At 42.7% G+C, this 27,080-nt stretch overlaps 2 protein-coding genes across 5 annotated transcripts in view; both read right to left on the bottom strand.

The window, feature by feature from the left end:
• The window catches only part of LOC137503789 (coiled-coil domain-containing protein 162-like), a 146,041-nt gene extending 141,881 nt beyond the window's left edge, over positions 1–4,160 (bottom strand). For all 4 annotated transcript variants that reach the window (XM_068231273.1, XM_068231276.1, XM_068231275.1 and 1 more), the window contains exons 1-2: positions 3,786–4,160; positions 1,885–1,991 (exon numbers count right to left, since the gene is read on the bottom strand). The gene's annotated coding sequence lies outside the window, so the exon portion shown is untranslated. The remainder of the gene's footprint in view (positions 1–1,884; positions 1,992–3,785) is intronic.
• The window catches only part of LOC137504775 (putative uncharacterized protein C6orf183), a 48,463-nt gene continuing 23,263 nt past the window's right edge, over positions 1,881–27,080 (bottom strand). The window contains exons 5-12 of the mRNA XM_068233363.1: positions 26,872–26,985; positions 23,976–24,170; positions 22,621–22,753; positions 20,735–20,883; positions 12,713–12,865; positions 5,103–5,204; positions 4,934–4,984; positions 1,881–1,991 (exon numbers count right to left, since the gene is read on the bottom strand). Coding sequence (XP_068089464.1) covers positions 1,881–1,991; positions 4,934–4,984; positions 5,103–5,204; positions 12,713–12,865; positions 20,735–20,883; positions 22,621–22,753; positions 23,976–24,170; positions 26,872–26,985 — 1,008 coding nt within the window. The remainder of the gene's footprint in view (positions 1,992–4,933; positions 4,985–5,102; positions 5,205–12,712; positions 12,866–20,734; positions 20,884–22,620; positions 22,754–23,975; positions 24,171–26,871; positions 26,986–27,080) is intronic.

Genomic DNA, 27,080 nt, shown 5'->3' with positions numbered 1-27,080 from the left:
TCCTGCTTTTTATTGCTTCTACTGATGGCCAACATGGTACATTACTCTACTGCTATGCTAACATTTCTGTGTTTTATGTATGTGTATATGTACACACACACACACACACTGTACATACATACATACATACATACACTCAGGGGCTGATTTCCTAAGGAAAAGTGCTGCCACACATCTAAAAAAAAAAAAAAAAAAAAAAAAAAGGAGACTCGTCCAGCCATCAGGAAAGCATACAAATTCCATGCAAATAATGTCCTGGCCAGGATCTAAACCTAGGGCTCAAGTGCTGAAAACAAGATGCTATGTACAATCGTTACGATTATCTGCCTCCAATAGGATTCCTTGAATTAGCAGCAGTGATTACTTTTCCCACAATGCTGATGTGTATGGGTCCTTCAGGCAGGGAACACACTTGTCTTTCAATGTTCTGCACGCGTTTTTCTGTGTACTTTTTCTGCACACGAGTGCTTTTCTATGCAAGAAAGCGCACACTTTTTTTCACAACAGCTAAATAATTGATAGAGAAAACTGACAAAATGGCAGAGTCTTCATGCAGAATGTCAGCTTTTTTTTTTCTGCACGCCAACAACGTATCAAGTGTGAACTAGCTCATTGATTAACATGAGTTCTCAGTTTTTCTGTGCAGAAAACGCGCACGAAAACAGTCAAGTGTGTTCCCTGCTTTAATAAAATGAACAGTGCATTCTTGGCCTACATAACAGCAGCTGCACAGAGACATGAATAATGGTGAGTGTAGAAGAAGTCTACAGTTGTTACATATTGTCAGTACAACAGGTGTTCAGTTATACTATGTGTGGCCACAGTTTAATATGGGCAGTGTGTCACCGATACACAAGAATGCATCAGACATACTTTCATTTTTTTAATGTGATTTTTTTATATATATGAAAAAGGTCCATTTGCCTTAATCAGATAACTGATCTTTCAGGCACTCCTATGGTATATCTCTGCACTTATGTTACCATTTATTCTCACCTGCCATCAGCCATTACCAGGGTTATTTTATTTAAAATTTATATTTATTATAAAGCACACGTTAAACATTACAAAATTCACCTCACTCACTGTCCCCTACACACTAATGTCACTATTACAGTTGAGGAAAAGTCTGAGTAGTAAGCCAATTAACCTACCAGCATGTTTTCGGTTGTGGGAGGAAAACGGAGAAAATCCAAGTAAACATAAGACCATATAAAACACATGCAGATAGCGTCCTGGCAGCGATTCCAAAGAGGGACTAGTGCTGCCAGGCAGAATGTAACCTCCTAGCCACCAGCAGAGCAAGGCTCCACTTGTAATTAGTACCGTAAGTGGAAGTACTTTTCCAATAAAGAGACAGAAAACCGTAAAAAAAAGGTCAAAAGATGGACTGGAGATCAAATATGTCAGCATTTGACAAGTGACTTACAGTTTGGGTCTTTTGCATTTTATACCTCCTACATATTTATTGTTATTTTTTTTAAACTCTAGGTCAGGCTATAATTAACATGAATTAGGAACGCACATCATGTTGTACTTTCAGCAACAAATCCTTAAAATTATGTGGCTTGCTGTATCCCGTAGTCTTATTTCCTATGACTAAGCTTATCGTCATCCAAATGAAGTAGTCAGGGAGAAAAAGGAGGGGTGCATAAGCCAGTCTTGTACTATTAACACAGATTACCTTATGCTTTGCTGTGCTAGTAAAAGTTTGATTACTTCTGGCCAGGGCTACAACTCAGCAGGGATTCATAATGATAATAATAAATACTGCAGCTGCAGTACTGGCTACAAAGAGTTATTTTCTCATGAACACAGGGAGGGCCAGGGTTGCTAATAAACTGAAAGATAAGAGCAGCCTTTAATATATGCATTTATTATTACCCAATTTCCTTCTTTTGTTTTGAAGTCAGTGGTCGCTTTTTAAAGCTGTTAATGTTTGTGTTCCTCTCAGTGCTTTGCTGTGTTGATGATCCATTTGCATTTAAATCCTGAAAAAAGAAACATAAATTTAATACGTAGGTAAACCTGAGGGGGGAGTAAAAATCTAGATACCAAACTCAGTAGTGGGAAGCCTCCGTATGGTTCAGAGGCCTCTCAGCTCCTCTTCAAGCCCACGGTCCATCCACCCTGTTCTTCTTGTAGCCATGCTTTAACCGATGTACGAGCGCATCAATACTGGGCAAATGCAATTTAGAATCATGCATGCCTAATAAAATGAAGTGACTTGTTCACAGATAAAAAAAAGCTGTGCATTAGCAATTTTGTGCTACTAGGCATGTGCAGACATTACTCATGCATGCCCAGTACGGATGGGCTCATTCATAGGCAGGAATACCGTCACACGTAACATATACAATAAGCTCTTGTCAAATAGGTTTAGACATACCAACCAACTTTGTGAGATGAGAAAAGAGGGACACTTAAGCCACGCCCCTGCCATACCCCTGGCCACACCCTCACCACACCTCTAGTCACGCATACCATAAAGATTTCATAAGAAAAATATGTTGTTTTATAATTGAAACCACATTGGTCCTTTCTATCCTGGTTCACTTTCCTTCATAGTAACATTTTAAAAATTAGTAAGATATCAATTTAAAGGTTGGGAATAAAGTTTAAAGTCAAACACATTTTTAGTATAGAAACATATATATTTACATAGAAAGAGGGACAAAGTCCTGAAAGAAGAACAAATGAGGGTGGAAGAGGGACAGGGCTCCAAAAAGGGACTGTCCCTCCGAAAAAGGGACAGTTGGGAGCTATGGGTTTAGAGCAGGGGTCTCAAACTCAATTTACCCGGGGGCCGCAGGAGGCAAAGTCAGGATGAGGCTGGGCCGCATAAGGGAGTTCACGTGTCCCCGCCGCAAAACGAGGGCTGCAGAGCCCCCAAATCGCCCCGGGGGCAATCCGCCGGCATTTCCTGGAAGGGGCAGAGCTTTCAGCTTCAGCTCTGCCCCTCCTGACGTCAATCGCGGCGGATCGCCGCCTCTGCCCGCCCACTCTAAACATAAAAAAAAAAATTGGGAAAATAGGAAAAAATGCCCGGAATCTTCATACAGCCATATTACGGCTGTATAGCGATCCCTGGCCAAAGCGCTGCGGCTGCGTATGGACCCCCTGGAAACTCTGTCAGGAAATGTATTGCTCTTTCTTTTGATACATGTAAAATTACACTACCGTTAGGCTTGCTACTAAAAGTGACATTTACCGCATTTAAAAGTATACTATTTTCCTTCGAAACTTTAAAATCGATTTTCTCAAGAACTATAAGGTCTTTTTGAAAAATTGTTTTTTCCTCTTATTCCTAATGATCTCCTTAACATATCCTGCAAATTTAGGGTTTCTAGCATTTAAGGTGGATTTGCTATTAACCATTAAAGTCGGCGGGTTTTTAAATGTGTATTTTTTTCCTTTGCAACTTTAAAATCGATTTTCTCAAAAACTATAAGGCCGATTTGAAAAATTTTTTTTTCCTCTTGTAGCCACTGGGGGCCCCTACAAGCTCAGGGGCCCTGGGGCCACAAAATATTGTATCGCGGGCCGCAAATGGCCCGCGGGCCGCGAGTTTGAGACCCCTGGTTTAGAGGGACCCAGCGCTGGAACAGTGGGCTTCAAGGAGGATCAGCGAAGCCTCTGGACTATCCAGAGCTTTCCCATCACTGAGGTATCTCATTTTTTGTTTAATTTTTGCTTCAGGTACATTTCAATAATTTGCATATACATAACAAATACATAACAGAAGGTGTAAACAGTGCATTAAATGAATGAGTCAGGGTGCCTACCTGTGGCAGATCCTGAGAACTGTATATTTTTACCCAAATATCATGGCTATTTTTAGCTGTAAAAGGATGCACAGGCAGTGGCGTAGGGCCCGTGGTCGCAGTGGTCGCATTCGCGACTGGGCCCGTGGCAGTCAGGGGCCCGTGCGTGTCTCAATACAGTGAGCTGATGAGCTCTGTGTGTGGTCCGGACGCTTGCACCGCATCACGCCGGGAGCGCAGCAAATTAAATCTTACGTTACAGTTCAGCGTACAGAGCAGAAATAGTTTCGCCTCCACCCCTCTTGTCTGAGATCACAGGGCAGCCTATTACAATGCTGGCTTTCTTGTTGGCACCTCCCCTCTGCTGGAGCTTCCTCCCGTCCTGTCTATCTCCCCATCTCCTGTAATAGCTGCGTGTGTTGGTCCCACAGCATAGCACTAGCAGTAGTAGCAGAGCTGTGTGTGTGCACGCTGGTAGAGTGTCAAGCTCTCCCCCTCAGACCTCCATGTGCTTCCTCTCTCCTCTTCTGCTATTCCCTCTGCCTAGCTGTGTGATCAGTCATGCAGCCTGGTTCTCGGATTTCCCTTGTAAATAGATCCTGAGCGGAAAGAGCTACTGCTGTATTGCTGTTCATGATGATCCCTGAGCTGTGTCGGTAAGCAATTTACAAAAAAATCAGTTTACAGGACCTAAATAGACCCTCACATACCAGGAATTCCTGATCTCTGGAGGTGTCATGTGTCTGCCACAAGCAAACAACGATGTCAGATAGAGCAGATTGCTAACATCAAGAGGCATCACTCACTGTCTACTATGTGTTCTGTGCATGTCAGGAAAATGTATCACCGCGAAATATGTGTGCTTAAAGTACCCATAATTTGCTTGATGGCCACTAGATTGATTATCAGATAGATTCCTATTTGATTGAATCTGATAAGAGAGGGATCTATTGCCTGCCCACACACTGTACAGTGATATCCAATCGATTTCAGCATGAAATCTATTGGAAATCATCCTAGCGCCGACGCCACCTAGCTGCCATCCCTCAACCCCAATTGTGTATATGTACCCCCCCCCCCCCCATCCCCCCGGGGCCCCGATCAAAATTTTGCATCGGGGCCCTGAGGTCTGTAGCTACGCCACTGTGCACAGGGGATGGCTGTATTACTCGCACAGCGTGTTCCTGTAGTACTTCCATTGCTTTTTCTGCCCTTGCAACCTAAGAAGTTTCACACAAATAAGGTCAACTCAACATACCGTATGTATATACAGTACCAAGTAGTATTGAAAAGTAACTTTCCTAAAGGGCAGATCTGATCTATACGGCCTTCAAGTACCTCCAACAACTGTGACTGCAGCAAAAGCAGCTCATCCACCTTCTTGTGCTGGTTTAATTTTGTTAAAAACTTCTGTTGCCATGGATCTCGTTTAGGTTTAATCTGTAAGAAGGATGTACAAATACAATAGTCATGCAAAGGCTATTATCTTGTTATTGAGGTCAGGGTTCTGCCTTCAATCCCCTGCCTTTTAAACTTCACACTTGGAGGTATATTCATTAAACTGCGGTATGCAGAATTAATATGAGTAAAGTCTTACAGGCAATAGAGTGTAATACATTGCATGTATTGTATTGCACTATGGTTTAAGCATCGTGCATTAGAATTTACATACGTTATTCTGCTTGCTGCAGTTTAGCGATTACACCCTGTGGTCCCCAATTTGAAGCACAGATCCACAGACCAAAAATGAGATGTTAAAGAGAAACTCTGACCAAGAATTGAACTTTATCCCAATCAGTAGCTGATACCCCCTTTTACATGAGAAATCTATTCCTTTTCACAAACAGACCATCAGTGGGAGCTGTATGACTGATATTGTGGTGAAACCCCTCCCACAAGAAACCCCTCCCACAAGAAAAGTACGTACTCCTGGCAGTTTCCTGTCTGTGAACCTTGCTGCATTGTGGGAAATAGCTGTTTACAGCTGTTTCCAACTGCCAAAAATCATGCATCAGCTACATCACCTGCCAATAGTAAAATGTTCACTGGAGTTCCTCTTTAAAAGGTGGCAGTTAGGCATTAGATTTTAACGTTAAGAGCCCAAGTTTATATAAGTAGAGATGGCTTGAACCTCTGATTTTAGGTTCGCCAACCTCGAAAGCGAACTTCCGAAAAAGTTTGCATTCGCGCAAACTTTGCGAACCACAATAGACTTCAATGGGCAGGCGAACTTTTACAACTTCGAACATGAATTCTGGCCAGAAAAGTGATGGAAAAGATGTTTCAAGGGGTCTAACACCTGGAGTGGGGCATGGCGGAGTGGGACACATGCCAAAAGTCCTGAGGAAAAATCAGGATTTGACACAAAGCAGCGTTTTAAGGGCAGAAATCACATTGAATGCTAAATTGCAGGCCTAAAGTGCTTTAAAACATCTTTCATGTGTATACATCAATTAGATAGTGTAATTAGTGTACTGCTTTACACTGACAGACCAAACTCACTGTGTAACGCACCGCAAACAGCTGTTTGTGTACTGATGGCTGTGCTGGACTGGTGTGCACCATTGCTAGAGTGCAGGCGATAGCGGTTTTCAAGCCCATATGTTCACCAGGGTGAGGTAGCTCAATGATAGAACAAGAGTGACTGTCCAGCTGATCGAATTTGGTCTGTCCACAATGAAGCAACAACCTTTATTATCTTGGGTGTGCCCCCCAACACTTTCATATAGCCAGCGGTCATTGCTTCATTGTGATACGCAAGCCCCTTCACCGCGGCAAGGTAACGATCACGAAGGGGAATTGACACATGTACATGCCTTTTGTTTTGTTGTTGCAGCCCCAGTGCATCCAGAAAAATTAGGCAGGCATGTCAGCGCACCAGAAAAAATATTATTCTTTTAGTTCAGGAATCCACCTGGAGTCCTGGACCCTGTTGGTGGTGGCGGAGAAGGCAGTCAAGCGGCCTGCAGGCAGAGATGCTGTGTGGGGACTGACTTAGTCTTGGGGCAGGCAGTCACACAGCATGCAGGCAGAGATGCTGTGTGTGTGTGGGGACTGACTAAAGGTGGGTACACATGTCAGATAAAAGTCTTTGGAAAATGAAAGATCACTGACCAATTTTACCCCCTTCCATGTAGTATGAGAGCCATACTCTACACAGTCTGTTCTATGGAGCTGAACTCCCCATCAGATAAAAAATCTTTGCAAGATGCTGCACATAAAGATGCTGTACACACGCAACAGATCAGTATCTGCAAAAGATCAATCCCTGCAAAAGATCCATTCCTGCAAAATGCATTCATAGTCTATGACATCTGCAGATCCCATACACACCTTGTTTAATGGACATTCATCTGCAGATTAGACAATTATCTACCGATCTGAAGATCCAACCTGGTGGATCTGATCTACAGATAATTGTCTGTTAAACAAGGTGTGTATGAGATCTGCAGATATCATAGACTATGAATGCGTTTTGCAGGAATGGATCTTTTGCAGGAACAGATCTTTTGCAGATACTGATCTGTTGCATGTGTACAGCATCTTTGTGTGCAGCATCTTGCAAAGATTTTTATCTGATGGGGAGTTCAGCTCCATAGAATAGACTGTGTAGAGTATGGCTCTCATACTACATGAAAGGGGGTAAAATTGGTCTGTGATCTTTCATTTTCTAAAGACTTTTATCTGACGTGTGTACCCACCTTTAGTCTTCGGGCAGGCAGTAGCCCTCCGGGATCCATGCCTCATTCATTTTAATAAAGGTGAGGTACTGAACACTTTTTTGACCTAGGCGACTTCTCTTCTCACTGACAATGTCTTCATCTGCACTGAAGGTCTTTTCTAGGACGCTTGAGGCAGGGCAAGCCAGAAGTTGGATGGCAAATTGTGACAGCTCTGGCCACAGGTCAAGCCTGCGCACCCAGTAGTCCAGGAGTTCATCGCTGCTCAGACTGTCGATGGTTCTTTCTCTACCATTGTTAAAGAAAGGGTACGGCCAGGGAATTGGGGTTCCGACACAGCTGCCTTTTATAAAGGGGGGGGGGGGCCCAGGAGGGAGTGTAGCCTGATTGGCTACCATGTGTCTGTTGACTGTGATGTAGAGGGTCAAAGTTTAGCTGATGATGATGTAGTATAGGGGGCGGGTCAAACTCGCATAAAGTTTGCGATTCGAAGCGAACGCGAACCAGCGATGTTCGCGCGAATCAGTTTGCATGCGAGCCGTTCGGGCCATCTCTAGATATAAGCACAAGGTATGGAGATCATAGCAGGTGACATGATAAATGCAGACATCTGAAGTGTACCTGCTATTAAACCCTGAGGAAGCGCAAGAAAAAGCTGTAGGAATCATACGTGCAAAGCTAGGAAGTTGCAGTTTGTGATAAATGGGTTAATTCAGCAGCTTAGCTCGTGGACTGAATTTTCGCTGTTTTTTTTTTTTTTTCCCCTTTTCCCTTTTCTTATTAGGAATGCCACTCTTTAGCAGGTTGCAATATATCTATAATTCTCATGAAAATATTTATGGGACTCTTTTCAATGCTATTTTGCGATTACCCACTCCTACCCCAGCACCTTTTTTCCCTGTCAGAACAGAGCCATCTAGCATCAGCCAGCTTTCCTACATTGAACAATAGGGCCGATAGAGGAAAATGTCAATGCCTGCCATAATCCAACATATGACTGAAAAGGGTTAAAGGGAACCTGAAATAAAAATAACAGTTGTAATAGCACTAGGGTCATCCAGAAAGTAACAGTCGTTGCTTTAATCTGCCATGAAAGCATTTTGTCTTTTATTAAGGTTACCACAAATATTTTTAAATTAGTAAAATGTGAAACTTTACAAATGGAAAACACATTTTGGAGCACTTATCTGATAGGCAGTGTTACCAGTAGGGATGGTCAGTGGGACACTTATAATTCTGTCTTGTATGCATATTTAATGCAACTTGTATGCAGCCTGGAATTGGGCCAATCAAAAGCACTTCATGCACAGCCAAGAAGGAAACAGGCAAAGATTTAGATTTAATCAAATGTCTACCAAAGCAGCAAAAATAATGCAGAGTGGATATGTAATATATGGAATCTCAACCCTGTTTAAGCGCCACAATTATGCAAAGTTTCCTACCCAAGCAATATAAGGCAGAATTGCTCCCAAACAACATATTTAGACATACAATTGAAGAGAAATCGAGAGCCCAATATGGTGTAGTATGTCAAGACAGATTGAATAATTGAGACAGTGAGATGGTAATACTCACAAACGTGGGTTACCGCTCAGGTAACCACTCAATAGGCAGGTGAGGAGATTAGACCTGTCCTCACTCAGGATTAAGAAGTCGCTCTCTGTAGATAGGAGAAAAAGGGTAGATCACCCCTCCACCCGGGGTGGACTTGAATATACTGGTAGGTGAACAGAGGCGCCAGTAGAATAAAAGTACATAAAATTTAAAAAAATTGCTGTGAGGAAGTGGTGGACTTGCCTCAGTTAAAGCAGACACCAAGGACTGTGATTAAACAAATAAATACACATTTATTGAAGATACCCCAAGGATACAATGCGTTTCGCTGGCACAGCCCACTTCTTCAGGCAATAAACAGGGGATAAACAACAGCAATTCTGTTATAGCAAGCAGAGCGCCTCTGCTTACTATAACAGAATGGTGTCTGCTTTAACGGAGGCAAGTCCACCACTTCCTCCCAGCAATTTTTAAAAATGTTATGTACTTTTATTCTACTGGCGCCTCTGTTCACCTACCAGTATATTTAGACATGGTTTTCCTCAAAAAGAATAATTTTGCAGCCCCCAAACAACATAATTAGGCAGTGTCCCTCTCAAACAACATATTTAGCACATTCCCTCAAACACCACAATTATGCATGCCTCCCCTCAAACATCATAAAAGGCAGCATCTTCCTGAACAACATAATGACGCTGTGTGTCCAACCAAAATAATCAGACAGCATGTCCTCTCAAAACTCAGTTATACAGTTTATTCCACAAAAACAAACAAACAAAAAAATAATAAGGGGCTAATTGCACGGTCACATTGTTGAGTGGATTTCAGTATTAATCACAAAACCTGAATACAACTACAATAAACAATTTGTTCTCTTCCTTATAAGGTCTTATTAAAATATAACTTTTAATAATTTACATCTAAAAATGAAATAATGTACACTAGACTGTCTGTCAAATAGATATTAACCAGTTCACCCTCAAGGGTTTTTACCCTAACGGACCAGAGCAATTTTCACCTGTCAGTGCTCCTCCTTTTTATTCCCTAATAACTTTATTACTACTTATCACAAGAAAATTATCTATACCTCGTTTTTTTCACCACCAATTAGGCTTTCTGTGGGTTGTACATTTTGCTAAGAATTTTTTTTATTCTAAATGCATTTTATGGGAAAAATACAGAAATAATGGAAAAAAAATCATTATTTCTCAGTTTTTAGCCATTATAGTTTTAAAATTAAACATTCTCCTGTGGATAAAACCAGCACTTTTTATTTGCCCAGTTGTCCCGATTATTAAACCGTTTAAATGATGTCCCTATCACAATGTATGGTGACAATATATTATTTTAAAATATAGGTGTTATTTTTCTGTTTTTGTTTTGTTTTAGCCATAATTAAACTCCTATGTAATAAAATTAATTTTCCCTCAGTCAACTATTTATTGATTTTAAGCTGATTTTTTTTTTTTACAAGTGTTTTTTTTTTTTTAAGGGGGGGGGGGGGGGGGTGGGGGGTGGAAGTGTAATTTATTTATTTTATTAATATTGTATATTTTACATAGTATGTTTGTGCTTGTGTGTAATATACTTATTGGCCACAAGATGGCGCTAGTGAACACTTTCCCGTTAAGGAAGTGATCACTTTTTTTGTACACTTTATTAAACTTAAACAGTTTCCTGTTTTATGAATGGAGGTGGCCGCTGTTCGCGGTCACGTCCATTCACTTCAGGCATTGCAATTGGGTAGAGGACCGCTCGGTCCTCTTCCCCAATCACTTAACAAGGGATCCCGATGGAAACGGCGGCGGTAGTGGTGCGGACACGTGCGGAGCGGCGGCGGGAATGCGCGATGTATTAAAACGTCATGTTGCCGTTAATAGGCTAATGCATGACGTTTTAATACGTTACATTGTCAGTAAATGGTTAATATCTCCTAATTACTTTTAAACTCGGGGTCTATAGTAAGTCATAATGGAGGATATCTCCACCCCAGAGTCTAAGATTGCTTTGAAGTAATTACAAATACCCCCCACCAAATCAAAAACCCGACATGTTTCACTTCCTTGCGGAAGCTTTTTCAAGGGAACAAAGTGCAGTGCACGAGTGCATAGTGCAAAGTGCTAAGGTGCAATTACATTAAACAATAAAACAGAGAGTCATAGAGCATGTCTGCTCATGACAGCAGTCTGAGCTGGACAGACAGACAGTCTAGTGTACATTATTTCATCTTTAGATGTAAATTATTAAAAGTTATATTTTAATAAGACCTTATAAGGAAGAGAACAAATTGTTTATTGGATTTCAGTATTGTCTGACTCACTTGTGTGTTGACACCACACTGCAGCATGCATTTTTTGCACAATGCAGAGCTGTCTCATTCAGTTTAGTTGAATAGAGCCATCTCTGCAATGGAGAACAATGCAGGAGTCATGCATTTTGTATAAAACGCATGGCTACCTTTGTTGCAAAGAGTTTGCCTTACCCGTAAGGCACAGTTTCTTCCCCAAACACATTACAGAATTGTCCTGTAATTTGGGCAGTGTGCCCCTCAAAAAAGTAATGATTCAGGTTCCTCAACATCATAGATAGGCAGTGTTGTTGCCCCCCTCCCCCCAACAAAATAATTATATAACCGGTTGCCTTAAACATCACAAATATGTATTATACCCCACAAACATCATCATTAGAAAACATTCGCTAATCAATTAATTATGCAGCACTCCCAACATAATTATGCAGTATTTCCTCCCAAACAACAGCATCCCTCAAACATTCCTCTGGCGGTGGCCACTCCCTGACTGTGACACCTAGTGTGGCTTGCGCCCCCTCTAGTGAAGTCACCGAGTCATTGGTGTGATATGTAATAAAAGAGTGCTTCGTGTTTTTCTGCTGCTTTTCAGTGATAGCTGGGGGATCTCTTTTGGGGCTGTGGTCAGGTTTGGCAAGGGCAGCAAAAGGATTGCTATATCTTTTAATTAGAGTTAGTGGGGTGATGCATGTGGTGGCTGAGGAGAAGAGGTCCAGGTTTCTTCAAACTCATGAGCACACTTTTTTGATCTGGTATGAGACCAGCACATGTTGCATTTTTCATGTGCTGCAGTATTTTCTGCATATCATTCCTGCTGACACCAATGAAGGCAACCAGAAGAGTGGATAGGGTGGCACTAGATGCCCTGGTAGGCAGCCCCAAGGGGGTAGCAGGGGTTAAAGACCGTGCCTCCGGAAGAGTAGGTACAATTTATGGCACAAGAAAGTATACAAATATCCGGGCACCAATCAGCAAGATAATGCACAAACTCCTTTAATCCTTCCCCAAGAATTCTGACAGACGAATTGTATGGCCTAACAGCCGTTTCACAGAGAAATCTGCTTCTTCAGAGGCAACCTGAAGAAGCAGATTTCTCTGTGAAAATTGCCATAAATTGACACCAATGAATAAGGAAAGTATTTGGCTTAGTCAATAAATTAGTGAGGGACAAACTAAAAAATAGTCTTCAAAAATGCATGCATAACATGCCATAGGACATAACTAGGGAAAATGATTCTGAAATATCTGGTTGAACTCGATGGGCGTATGTCTTTTTTCAACCCAAATAACTATGTAACTATATATTAGCTGGGCACCCAGAGTGGTTATGTCAACATGTCACTGCTATTCATAAGCCTGTTTTCCTCTGATCATTTGGAGTCAGATGAAAGCATAGTACAGAGTACCTTCACAAATGGAAGCCAGTTTGCCATCTTCTTAAAAGCCATATTTGGTCCTCTAAAACCCCATCCATCATTTGTTTCCATCCCAGAATCATAGACTGGGAACGTTCTCATGGTCTGCTGCTTCCTAAATGCACTTCGGAATTTAGAAACCACCTGCAATAACAGGAAAAAAAATATTGCTCGACATGTCACTAACCCATTACTTTCCATTAGACCCTTGAAAGGTTGTAAGGAAGGTCTCTGTTATATACCAGACTGTACAAGGTAATTAATTTGTCATGTTAGTATTAATTGTCTGTCCTGCTGCACTGCAGTGTGGAATGTATCTAGCACTACATCCATATATAAACAGTACCCTCCAGAATCTGAAAGCAGCATAGGTGTATATATGTAAGGAAGAGCTGCAAAGCCTTCTAGTTAATACATATAGAGTATTTTGACTCTGCATAGTGCCAATATTTTCCACAGCACTTTGCAGATTGAGGAGATGATAAAAATAAACATGCAAGGATTAAAACAAGAATAAACCAAAAAGGCATAAGCGTTCAGACCAGGGATGTGTATAATAGTCTAAAGAAAATGCAGAGCGTAAAATGTATTTGTACAAGAGCCTTTTTGAGTCTATTTAGAAACATAACGATCTATTAATAACCACATCAATCAGCCAACCAGCTACGTTTTATGAATGCATATGATCATAGGCCTAATTTACTGGCCTATGATCATTTACTGGCCTGGACTAAGGGCCGGTACACACTGCTGCGCTTGCGCTGCATTTTTAAAATCGCATGTGATTTTTAAATCGCAAAGCCTTTATGAGAATAGGAGAATAGAAAAAATGCATCACACCAGTGTGTACAGGTCTTCACGATTTTCATGATTTTTCGAAAGACCTTGCGATTAAAAAACGCACGCGATTTTAAAAGCACAGCAGTGTTTACAGGTCAGTAATTAAAAACACGTCTATTAGTTTGCAAAAGTTTGCACACTCCATTTGGGTCATAGCAGATCATAGCAAGAATTGCTAAAAGGTTAGAAAAATAGCAGTCCTGCATGGGTAGTGGGGACCGTTGTTAACACATATAGAACATATATTTCTCACAAATATTTCTCAATTAACATGTATGAATACGACTGCAATCACAAGACTGCTATTACATGAATGCTAGGCATACAACATGCAATTTGTGGAAGATTAGGAAAATGATAAACAGCTTTATCTGTTCATCCTATACCTCAGCAATACTGCAGCCGCTTGCTTTTTATAAAGCTACACAAAATGTTGCTCACGTACCACTCCAGCCTGCGTTCGAAAATAGCAAGCAGGCCTGATAAATCTGTTGACTAGAGATGGCCCGAACCTCTGATTTTAGGTTCGCGAACCAGGTTCGCAAACCTTCGCCAAATGTTCGATTCGCGCGAACTTTCGTGAAACCGCAAAAGACTTCAATGGGGAGGCAAACTTTGAAAACTAGAAACGTTTATGCTGGCCACAAAAGTGATGGAAAAGATGTTTCAAGGGGTCTAACACCTGAAGGGGAGCATGGTGGAGTGGGAGAGACGCCAAAAGTCCAAGGGAAAAATCTGGATTTGACGCAAAGCAGCGTTTTAAGGGCAGAAATCGAATTGAATGCTAAATTGCAGGCCTAAAGTGCTTTAAAACAACTTGCATGTGTATACACCAATCAGGGAGTGTAATTAGAGTACTGCTTTACACTGACACACCAAACTCACTGTGTAACGCACAGCAAACAGCTGTTTGCGTAGTGACGGCCGTGCTGGACTGGTGCGCACCATGGCAAGATTGCTCTTCCTCACTCAGTGATGTCAGGTAATGTCTGACTGCCTTATCAACTTTCGATGGTTCTTTCTCTACCATTGTTAAAGCTTACATCTATTTTTTTAAAATACTTGTTCTGCTTGCTGTTCAGTACCTGCAACAAGAATCTTTTATGGAGGGCAAGTCTGCCATTGTGAGTGACCACGGGTAATGGCCGGGGAATCAGGGTTCAATTCCGGTCCAGAGTGGGAGCCTGAGAACTGGCTGCCACCACCACACATCCAAGTAAGGACCCATTTGCTGTATAAGTAATGTACCTGCCCTGACGGTGCTTTGCAGACCAGGCATCTGTGGTCAGATGGACCCTTGCCCCAGTGCAAGACAAACCAAATCTAAAGCATTTGCCAAGAATGTGTTATGGAGGGCAGGTCTGCCATTCATTCAACTGTGTGAAACTTTCTATGGTACTTTCTCAGCAGCATGGTGACCACGGGTAATGGCCGGGGAATCCTGGTTCGATTCCAGTCCGGAGTGGGAGCCTAAGAAATGGCTACCACCACCACACATCCATGGAAGGCAGCAGGCACGCTGTGGGCAAAGGATCAGGAACGGCTACCACACATCCAAGGAAGGCAGCAGGCATGGCATGCACGTCCCGAGGTAGTGACCAAAATAACAATACAGGAGGACTTTCGAGGCCCTGCTGTATATGACACTGATAGACTGTACTACCTTTAACGAGAATCTGTTATGGAGGGCAAGTCTGCCATCCATTCAAGTGAAAGGTATGCACTGACTGCCAGGTATAATACAATGTGCAGTCAAAGATGCAGTGAAAGGTATGCAGTAACTGCAAACAGCTGTTTGTGTAGTGACGGCCATGCTGGACTGGTGCGCACCATGACGAGAGTGCAAGTGATGGCGGCTTTCCGCCGGGCTGAGGTAGCTGAATGACAGAACAATGACTGTCCAGCTGATCAAATTTGGTCTGTCCACAATGAAGCAATGACCTTATTACCTTTGGTGTGCCCCCCCCCCCCCCCCCCCCGAGACACTCATATAGCCAGCGGTCATTGCTTCATTGTGATACGCAAGCCCCTTCACCACGGCAAGGTAATGATCATGGAGGGGAATGGGCACATGTACATGCCTTTTGTTTTGTTGTTGCAGCTGCAGTGCAGCCAGAAAAAATAGGCAGACATGTACACACACCTTAAAAATTCAGGAATCCGCATGGAGTCCTGGACCTTGTTGGTGGTGGCGGAGAAGGCAGTGAAGTGGCCTGCGGGCAGAGGTGCTGTGTGGCGAGCGACTTAGTCTTGGGGCAGGCAGTCACACGGTGTGCAGGCAGAGATGCTGTGTGTGGGGACTCACTTAGTCTTCAGGCGGGCAGTAGCCCTCCGGGATCCATGCCTCATTCATTTTGATAAAGATGTGGTACTGAACACTTTTGTGACTTAGGCGACTTCTCTTTTCAGTGACAATGCCTCCAGCTACGCTGAAGGTCCTTTCTGACAGGACGCTTGAGGCAGTGGACATGGGAGGAGGATTACTGGCAGCGGTACCTTTATTGCGTTGTGCTGTGACATCACCCTTAAACGCATTGTAAAGCATAGTTGCCAGCTTGTTCTGCATGTGCTGCATCCTTTCTGCCTTCAGGTGAGTTGGTAACATGTCTGCCACTTTGTGCCTATACCGAGGGTCTAGTAGCGTGGCCACCCAGTACAGCTAATTCCCCTTGAGTTTTTTTATATGGGGGTCCCTCAACAGGCTGGACAGCACAAAGTTGGATCCAGACGTACTATCCATCTCCTCTTGCTCTTCCTCAGTGACGTCAGGTAAGTCCTCCTCCTCCCCCCCCCAGCCATGAACAATACCACGGGAACATCGAGCAGCACAAGCCCCCTGCGACGCCTGCTGCGGTTGTTCTTCTGCCGTCGCCTCCTCCTTCAAAGAAACACATTCCTCATCATCCGAGTCTGACTCCTCTTCCCCACACGACTCTTCCTCCTCCTCCCCCCTCTGTGCTGCCACAGGTTTTGAGGAAACATCTGGTTCTGATGAAAATTGCTCCCACAACTGTTCCTCCCGTAACTGTTCCTGTGCACGCTCCTCCACAGCTTGATCCACCACTGTACGCACGGCACGCTCCAGGAAGTAAGCGTACGGGATCAAGTTGCTGATGGTGCCTTCACTGCGACTCACCAGGTTGGTTACCTCCTCAAACGGCCGCATGAGCCTGCAGGCATTTCGCATCATTGTCCAGTTGTTGGGCCAGAACATCCCCAGATTGTGTCCTTTTATTGTAATTGTACAGGTACTGGGTGACGACTTTCTCCTGTTCTAGCAGGCGAGAGAACATGACCAGGGTCGAATTTCAGCGAGTCAGGCTATCACATATCAAGCGTCTCACCTGCAAGTTGTTTCTCCGCTGAACGCCCGCAAAGCGTTCCATGCCCGTGTAAGACCGCCTGAAATGCCCACACAACTTCCTGGCCTACTTCAGGACGTCCTCTAAGCCTGGGTACTTTGACACAAATCTTTGAATGACTAGATTCAGCACATGTGCCATGCAGGGTACATGTGTCAGCTTTCCCAAATTCAAAGCGGAAAGGAGATTGCTGCAGTTGTCACACACCATGTTGCCGATCTCCAGCTGGTGCGGGGTCAGCCACTGATCCACCTGTTTGTTAAGAGCAGCCAGAAAAGCTGCTCCAGTGTGACTCTCCCCTTTGAGGCAAGACATGTCTAAGATGGCGTGACACCGTCGTACCTGGCATGCAGCATAGACCCTGGGGAGATGGGGCTGTGTAGCTAGAGAGGAGATCGCAGCACCAGTAGAGTTAAACTGCCACTCAGCCGAGGAAGAGAAGGATGACGACAGTGAAGAGGATGTAGCAGGAGGAGAGGAGGTGGCAGGAAGCCTGCCTGCAAGCCGTGGAGGGTCACAAGTTGGTCCGCTGCACAGCCACGAACACCCTGCTTGCCATTGGTCACCAGGTTGACCCAATGAGCTGTGTAGCTAATGTACCTGCCCTGACCGTGCTTGGCAGACCAGGCATCCGTGGTCAGGTGCACCCTTGACCCAAGCTGTGCGCCAGAGATGTCACCACTTGCCTCTCAACTTCATGGTACAGTTTGGGTATCGCCTTTTTAGATAAATAATTGCGGCCTGGTATCTTCCACTGCGGTGTCCCAATGGCCACAAATTTACGGAAGGCCTCAGAGTCCACCAGCTGGTATGGCAACAGCTGGCGAGCTAACAGTTCCGCCAAGCCAGCTGTCAGACGCCGGGCAAGGGGGTGACTGGCAGAAATTGGCTTCTTCCGCTCAAAGATTTCCTTCACGGACACCTGGCTGCTGTGGGCAGTGGAGCAGGAACCGCTCAAGGGCAGAGGCGGAGTGGAGGAGGGTGGCTTTGAAGGTGCAAGGGAGAAAGCGGCTGAAGATGCTGCACCTGAAGGAAGAAGAGGAGAAGGAGGGTTGCTTTGCTTTTGTGTGCTGCTTTTGCTCAGGTGCTCTTCCCATTGCAGTTTGTGCCTTTTCTGCAGGTGCCTTCATAAGGCAGTTGGCCCTACGTGGGTGTTGACCTTTCCACGCCCCAATTTTTGGAGGCAGAGAGAACAGATGGCATTGCTCTGATCTACAGACGACACACTACAAAATTTCCAAACCGCTAAGCCCCCCTGGGGTGATGGCACTATGGTGGCTTCAGCAGCTGACGTTGAAGAGCATGTTGGCTGGCGCCAGACACTGCCACCAGCTGTTTCTGATGACGAGCTCCCCCTGCTTCTTTCAGCAACTCGTCTCCTCCTACTCTTCTCTGGCTCCCCCTCTGAACTGTCCCCTTGGTCATCTTGTCTCTTAGGATCCCACATGGTATCCGTATCATCGTCATCATCATAATCATCCTGCCCAGCTTCACTTGCCTCAGACACCTCCAAAACTGCACCAACAGCAGGTACTTCATCATCCTCATCCTCACACGTTATGTCCATAGTGTCGCCGCCTAACTCAGACATATGAGGTGGTGTAACTTGCTTAGCGCCTTCATCTGGTTGTAACAATAATGGCTGTGAATCAGTTAATTCCCCACCAATTAACACCTGCAAAGTGTCAAATGCAGTGGCTGTGGTGCTTGTAGTAGCGCTGGTGGCTGCGGAAGAGGAGGTGTTCTGTGTTAAATAGTCAACCACGTCCTGACAATCTTGGGAGTTGATGGGACGTGCCTTCTTCTGAGCACTGTACTTTGGGCCAGGGCCACACGAAATTACATCAACACGGCCTCGCACAGACCTGCCGGGTCTGCCTCTACCTCTGCCTCTACCTGTTTTGTCCGTTTTGTCCATACCGGGGGGGGGGGGTGAAGTGAAAGGTATGCACTGACTTGACTAATACAGTGTGCAGTCACACAGGTGCAGTTAACAGGTATGCACGGAGTGGTATATCACACTGCGTGCGCTCACGTAGGTGGGTGGGTGCACAGTGAACAACAGGTAGGTATATGCAGTGGGTATTACAATGTGCACCTGTCACACACAGACAGGTACCAGACAGGCACAATGACACTGCGTGCACTCACGTAGGTGGGTGGGTACACAGTGAACAACAGGTAGGTATATGCAGTGGGTATCACAATGTGCACTTGTCACACACAGACAGGTACCGGACAGGCACAGAGACACTGCGTGAGCTCAGCTCACGTAGGTAGGTACGTGCACTGTGAACAACAGGTAGGTAGGTATATGCAGTGATGGGTATTACAATGTGCACCTGTCACACACACAGGTAGAAGTCACTAAATGTGCTGGGCCTGGCAGTGGCACACACAATAGGAATTACCAAGGCTGTCTATGCAACACAAGTGTCAGTGGGACAGACACACACACACACAAAAATAGATCACAAGAACAAGATTAGCTCTCAAAAGAGCGGTTGAGGGGTGCTTTTTTAGCAATAAAAATCAGCAAGGAGCAAGCCAAGAAGCCTTCAAGAGCCTAACTAATCTTTCCCTATGAGAGTCTGCAGCAGCTCTCCCTTCTCTAATTACTGCAGGCACATGAGTGAGTCCAATGCCTGACGCTGCCTGCCTTTTATAAGGGGGGGCCTCCAGGAGGGAGTGTAGCCTGATTGGTTACAATGTGCCTGCTGACTGTGATGTAGAGGGTCAAAGTTGACCCTCATGATGCACTATAGGAGCGAATCGAACTTCCGGTAAAGTTTGCGGTTCTCCACGACCGCGAACCCAGGAAGTTCACCGGGAACCGTTCGCCGGCGAACCATTCGGGCCATCTCTACTGTTGACTGCCTGCCAAAGACCTATAGAACGATGGCAGCTGGACTATATACTTGAACATTAATCTGGCAGCTGGACCATACCTCTGCCATTCAGGGAGAGATTTTGGAACTAAAGGAAAACTTGAGAATTGTAAGCTTATCTGGCAGGGCCCTACTCCTCATGCTTTTCTCTGCCACGGTGCCACCATATAGACTCAGTAACCTGTCTGCTATATGTATCCCTAAATTGCAATCTGCGCACCATTGTTTATTGTAACATAACTATTTTGTGTACCACTGTGCTAAGCTGTAATGTTCCTGTGTAACATTGTTTATTGTTGTAATGTCCCCCTTATCTTGTGTACAGCAGTAATATGTTGGTGGTTTATACATAAAGTTTATTAATTATAATGATCCTACAGGAGGAGATGTACTAGTCATAAAAAGAGTTGTGTTTAATAACAACAACTACTGCAACTGACATAGGAAAAAAAGTAATGCCATTATATTTTACTTCAGAACAAATGTACATATTATATATACTCATTTCAATTTAAAGGGAACCTAAACTGAGAAGGATATGGATTTTTCCTTTTAAAATAATACCAGTTGTTTGACTCTCCTGCTGATCCTGTGTCTCTAATGCTTTTAGCCACAGCCCCTCAACAAGCATACAGATCAGGTGCTCTGACTGAAGTCAGACTGGATTAGCTGCATGTTTGTTTCAGGCGTGTGATTCAGCAACTACTGCAGCCAAAGAGATTAGTAGGACTGACAAGCAACTGGTATTGTTTACAAGGAAACATCCATATCCCTCTCAGTTAAGGTTCCCTAAACACTTTTTCATCATACTGGTAATTTTTTTTTATTTAAATCATAGTAATCTTTTATGTGGACTTATGCAGAAGTTTTAAAATATTTACACAAGTTTAGTTAAGTTTAGTTAAGTTCATTATCTAGCTTACCAGAGAGAGCAGCTCTGTTTCACTGGCTGTATTTTTGATCTTCTCAGTATCAAAGTCTATTTTAAAGTTAGAGAGCAGAGTCTTGAGAAGAGGCTTTATCTCTTGTGTCTCAGTCTCATGCTGTGGAAGGTCTTCAGAATTGTCCCAGTCTTGTAAAAGAGTGATAAACAGATCAAAATAAACTTTACATTTTAATGCATCAAAACAGAAACAAGCTAGTATAATAAGGCTCCAAAGTCAGTAATTTTGTTGTGGTTTATAACAAGCAACCAGATTATGTGATTCATGTTCAAACTGAGTATGGTAATGACTTCTGAATGCTTGCTGTGGGCAACTAGACAACATTCCTTTTGCTCATAAATGTGGCCCAGTTTGCTTTTTATTAAAGTAAATTTTATTTGTTTCCAGTGGCGTAGCTAAGGAGCTGTGGGCCCCGATGCGAGTTTTACAATGGGGCCCCCCCAGGCACTCTATACATAACAATTGATACGGCGCACCAAGACCTGCCAATGGCAACTACAGTGTCAGAGGTGCAAGAAGGGGATGGGGAAGAGCTTGTTAATGTTTACCACTACTCAATGTATATATAGAAGTGATTATTATGAGCACAGGACCAATAGAGAACTAATACTGTAGTTGAGGGAGGGCCCTTCGGGGCCCCGATGCGGTCGCTACCGCTGCACCCCCTATTGCTACGCCCCTGTGTTTCCAGTGATAAGACTTAATCCCCAGATGTTCTGTATAACGGACTCACAAAATTTACCTGTAATAGTAAAAAAAGCTGGCTTCCTTTTTCTTAAAATAAAGACCTGTCATGTGATAATGCCTACAATGACTGCCTATGTGTTGGCTGATGGGAAATTATCTGCAGCCTACTTTTCTTGGCATGATCACATGACAATGCTCCATTAGAACAGCGAAGGTAAACTTTATGAAAATTGAGATGGCTTCAAGCAATTTCTATCTAATTCATTTTGATGCCCTTGTAGTGGAGACTGAGGCTGCGTTTCCACTTGAGCGGAGAATGGACACTTTTTGTTCGTTCCCTGCTCATCGCTAAACTGACAGTGAACGGCTTCTATTTTATAAATAGGAGACATTCACACTTGTCACTCTGCAACAGATCAGTCTACTGGGCAGTGTGCAATAATTACAGGTCCGGTGGATGTGTTCCCCAATATAGCCTGTGGGGGAATCGCATCTGCCCCGGGCTACAGCAGGTCCACAGTGGGCTGCCGCCCTATGTGTTCCACTGCCGAAAATTGCTGCTCGGTTCCTGTATACAGCCCAGTGGCCGGCAGAAACATGGGCATCTCACCTGTGCTACAAAAGACCAATGGGAATCCTGCTCAGCAACAGGAAGAATTCTCTTTGGCTCATGGTGGACCAAAGAAAAATCTCCGTGTCACTAGGGAGATTTGGTCAATTACTTCCTATGGAATGTCCCATGCTCCTGCCAGCCTCCCAGCTGAGAACAGAGGGACAAAGAAACATCAGTGATCTGTCCATTTTGCATCTGCTAAAGGGGGTGATCGAGCCCGAGTCATATTGAAGGGTTTAACAAACTCAAGTTTTTAAGATCTGAGCACACAGCATACTATACAGATATATATATAATAAGATTATACAATGATTTAACAGTTAAGACAGTAGCTCCTGCTTTAGAGTGGTGGATAGAGATCTGCATGACATAAAATATTATATATATAGTACATTTTTGCATTCCATGTTTTATAATTACCCAAGCACCCATTTCCAATGTTATTTATATCCTTTTGACACGTGAATTAAATTGTTAACATGTGTAATGTATATGACTTTATAAGGAAAACAAAATCTTCTAAGACTTACAGTTACAGTGGCATGCTATCAAACATATCTCTCACCTTGGTCTTCTGCTGTGTTCTGTGCGTATGATGTGGTACTATTAAACTCAGTGAAGCTTTTACATTCTTTGTCCTTATAGTGCGACTCTACAACTGTCTCAGCAAGGTCTGATATTGGTAAGTATTGTAATGTCTGCAATAGATCAAATATATATAGATTTTTATTTTCTCAGTTTGAATGAATGTGAATAAGACATAAGTGGCACTGATTTCTAATATATACTAGCAAATACGTGCATTTGGGCACAGCACTGGTAAGACCATGGGAATGAGTATAACAGCCCAAAACTGGAAACTGTATAAGTATTTAGGCAAAGTGTACTGGAGATGGTGTCATGCACTGGATTTCAGGTGTCATGTAAACATTTTCTTCCAAACATCTCTGAGATGGATTGCATTCACTGGACATACTAGTTGGTTTGCACAGTCAGTTATTAAAGGGAATCTGAAGTGAAAATAAACTTATGATATAATGATTTGTATGTATGCTACAGCTAATAAATAGAACCCTAGTAGCAATGGTTTGAGTCTCATGTTATTTACAGTACAGGAAGAGTAAGAAACTTCAGTTATCTATGCAAAAGAGCTTCTCTGAGGTCTCTGACTGGTCGGCTGCAGTTCTATTTTCTGAAGCACTTATCTCAACCTGTCATTCACTGTTTCTCAGGCCTGGGGCACACCAGAGGAGTTTTTCTGAGCGTTTTGAGTTTTTAAATCTGCTGCTAATGTTATCCTATGTGTCTGCGCACACTGGAGCAATGAGGTTTTGTAAAAAACCCCATAGCATTACATTGGGAAGAGCTTTTAGAGGTTTCAAAAGCTCTTCCCAATGTAATGCTATGGTTTTTTTTTTTACAAAACCTCATTGCTCCAGTGTGCACAGACACAGAGGATAACATTAGCAGCAGATTTAAAAACTCAAAACGCTCAGAAAAACTCCTCGGGTGTGCCCTAGGCCTCATTTAAGTTTTTCCTGCAGGAAGATTCAAAGGGTCATTAATTCTGCTCTATTTCATAGTTTAAAATGCAGAATGTAGTTTGTAAACTGCAAATATTAGAGAATGATTCAATGTTATAAAAAAAGTTAGAGACTCTTTTCTTTGCCGCTAAAATTCTATTAATTATCTGTACTACACATACAATTTTAATTAATTATATTATAAGGTTTTTTTGCTTCAGTGTGAAAATAAAAACATGAGACTCTTTTCTTTGGCACTAAAGTTCTATTAATTATCTGTACTACACATACAATTTTAATTCATTCTATTATAAGGTTTTTTTTTTTGCTTCAGTGTCACTTTAAAATTCTTTTTCCTGAGTACTTTGCTGTACATGAGATTTCCTTTGATACATACCCTGATATAGCTGTGTATGGTCTTCACTGAGTGCAGGTGACAAATTAACCACTGCAGGTAAATAACAAGGTCTTCTAGAGTCACTAAATGAATAGAATTCTTTTGTCCCGTTATTAAGTGTTCTCTAGCTATAGCCAGTCTCTGTGCTCTCTGCACAGCATCAGAATATTCCTGCATGATGTAACCAACTTGTTCCTAGAGGGGAGAAGAACGCTGCATGAGGATTACAATATACCAGTGTCAGTGGGCAATAACTAAATTACAGTAGAAAAATATACAGTCTTTCAATTTTAAATTTGACTTTAACAGCCCGCTGGGATTTTTCACCTTATGCATCAGAGCAATTTTTCACCTCCCATTAATTCGCTAATAACTTTATCACTACTTATCACAATTTATTAATCTATATCTCGTTTTTCCGCCACTAATTAGGCTTTCTTTGGATGGTACATTTTGCTAAGAATTATTTTTTTATAAATGCATTTTAACAGCATTAATAAGAAAAAAAAAGGAAAAAATTCATTATTTCTCTGTTTTCGGCCATTATAGCTTTAAAATAATCCATGCTACCATAATTAAAACCTATGTATTTTATTTGCCCCTTTGTCTCGGTTATGACACCATTTAAATTTTGTCCCTATCACAATGTATGACGCCAATATTTTATTTGGAAATAAAGGTGCATTTTTCCCGTTTTGCGTCATCACTATTTACAAGCTTATAATTTAAAAAATGTTTGTAGTATACACCCTTCAAATGCATATTTAAAAAGTTCAGACCCTTAGGTAACTATTTATGTCTTTTTTTTTTTTTCCCCCATTAAAAATTTTATTTGGGTAATATTTGTGTGGGAAATAAACAGTTAATTTTTAATGTTATTATATGTGTAAATTGTAATGTAAAAAATATGTAGGTGTAGTTTTACTATTTGGCCACAAGATGGCCACCTTGAGTTTTTTTTTCTCCTTGTGCTTCTCGCTAAGCGAAAGCACAAGGGGGACGCGGAATATTTTACGTGCAGAAAGACTGAAGCCTCTAGTAAGAGCACTTCGGTTTTTCTACTGGGGACACGGATCGGTGATCGGGAACCATGTTCGCATTCACTGATCCCAGGGCTACCGGGGGAAAGCACGGGGGCACGTCCGCGATCGCGCCGAAGCGCGGCACCGCAGCAGAGCAGCTGCCTGGATGTGAGCTTCACATCCGGGCGGCAGAAATGGTTAAAGTCACACTCTGGGGGGTAAAATGGAACAGAGTTCATGCTCATATGTTTTGGCACCTGATCTTTGCCACACAAATGACTGTCTCCTGGCTTTTTCCTCTCTCCCACATCCACTCTGAAGGTGGGGTGCTGTACTAGAAGCTGATGATCCTGCATTCCACCATGTCTTACAGTAGGGATGTATGCCTGATTGTCAGGCTCTCCCTCTCCTGTAATATAGCCCTATAGGAGGGGGTGTGGCCCAGACTACTTTGCACCTGGACTGAACAAGAATACAGCTCTATAGAATATATTGGCACTACCTAAAAAAACATAATAATTAGAGTCTGCTGTAGTATCTTAAATGGAAAGACGAGAAGAAGAACCAGCATGCATTTTTTTCTTTGAACACATTTTCCAGAGGGTGTTTGATGGGTGTCCTTTATTCAACTTTAATGTTCCTCTGCCTGTTGGAGTAGCATGTACAACACATGTTTATGATCCATTACAGGTTATTGCATTCATGCATTATATCCTGGCACAGAGCAGTGGTGCCATGCAACAATGGGTAAGGCACTCACGGAGTCTGCTCTGATTCTAACCCTTTATTCCTCACTGTGCTAATATCTTCAACATCCCTAGCCCAAAATGTGAAATACTACACTGAAAACAATTGCCTCTAAAAGAGATGGTGACACAGGTCTGGAAATGTTCCATTACATTAAAGGAAGCCCCCCCCCCCCCCCCCAAAAAAGGATTTTCAAAAATCTGGAAATAAAACAGCTCATCAATGCAGCTCAGCTTAAAATATCTTAGGACATGTATGGCTTTACTAATAATACAACTACAGGGTGGATTAGTGTGGTGCTAAATCCAATACATTTTCATGTAACCTTTGCACATACGCACAACCTTGGCTTTCATAGACAGGAACAGATGCCCATATAGTGTGGTATGGGTTAAAGACCTATTTTGGAATATTATAACTGCCAAAGTGGACTCTTCAATACTCCCAAAGAAGCAGCAAGTGGCAGTGGGAAAGTGTTAGATTTCCTCACTCGATTTTGTTGCCATCACTGATTTCCTGCTCCAGGGACTACCACTTCTCAAAACAAAGCCACAAAGCTCCTTGGAGGTCCCACAGAAAGGAAATAAGGTGAAATCTTTCCAATGGGGACACACCCCTACCCTGAAAATGAAATGTTTCTAAACCTTTTTCATACTATCCCAAAAAATGAAAATCCATTTGTTTTATCTTGCTTTAAACAAGGCAGACACAAGAGATCACATAATTCAGCATGGCTTCCACTCTGATATGTACATAAAAATTTGGGTGGAGCAAGATTCAGAATTTGTGAAAATTCCAGTGTCTATGGAAACCAAAATTTGCAGGTAGTGAAAATTCTGAGGGTTTTTTTTTTGTTTGTTTTTTAGTAGAAATGATACATTTTCACATAAGATTTTTTTCCTACAGGGAGAAATAATGAAAAAGAAAATGACTGATTTATCAATTGATTGGCTGTTCACAATCAGCCTAGGCTGGAAGCAAAAGCGAGACACGGTCACATGATGATAATGACCAGCCAATCAGAGATAGTATGCAATTCTCTACCTTGGGAGAAGCTTACCAAATTAAGGTGCACCACAAACAATCAGGTATAATCTGCTGCACTGAGCATATGTACTGTTACCCACCTGGTACTGAGGATAGCACTTCTCCATAACACTAGTGTGACGGCAAAACCTTTTCCATCTCAGCATATGCAAGTATTTACTCCGGACTAAGTGCTGGATTCTGTCAGTAAAAAACTTGTACAAAGCAGAAATTCAAATTACGTGATAAAAATTATTGTCTTTTATATAAACCATTAATATTATTTTCAAAGAGACAGTAGAATACAACA

The sequence above is a fragment of the Hyperolius riggenbachi genome, chromosome 4 (assembly GCF_040937935.1).
Source record: "Hyperolius riggenbachi isolate aHypRig1 chromosome 4, aHypRig1.pri, whole genome shotgun sequence".
Taxonomy (NCBI): domain Eukaryota; kingdom Metazoa; phylum Chordata; class Amphibia; order Anura; family Hyperoliidae; genus Hyperolius; species Hyperolius riggenbachi.
Note: the sequence above shows the minus strand (reverse complement) of the source record. Positions and strands in the feature narration are given on the sequence as shown.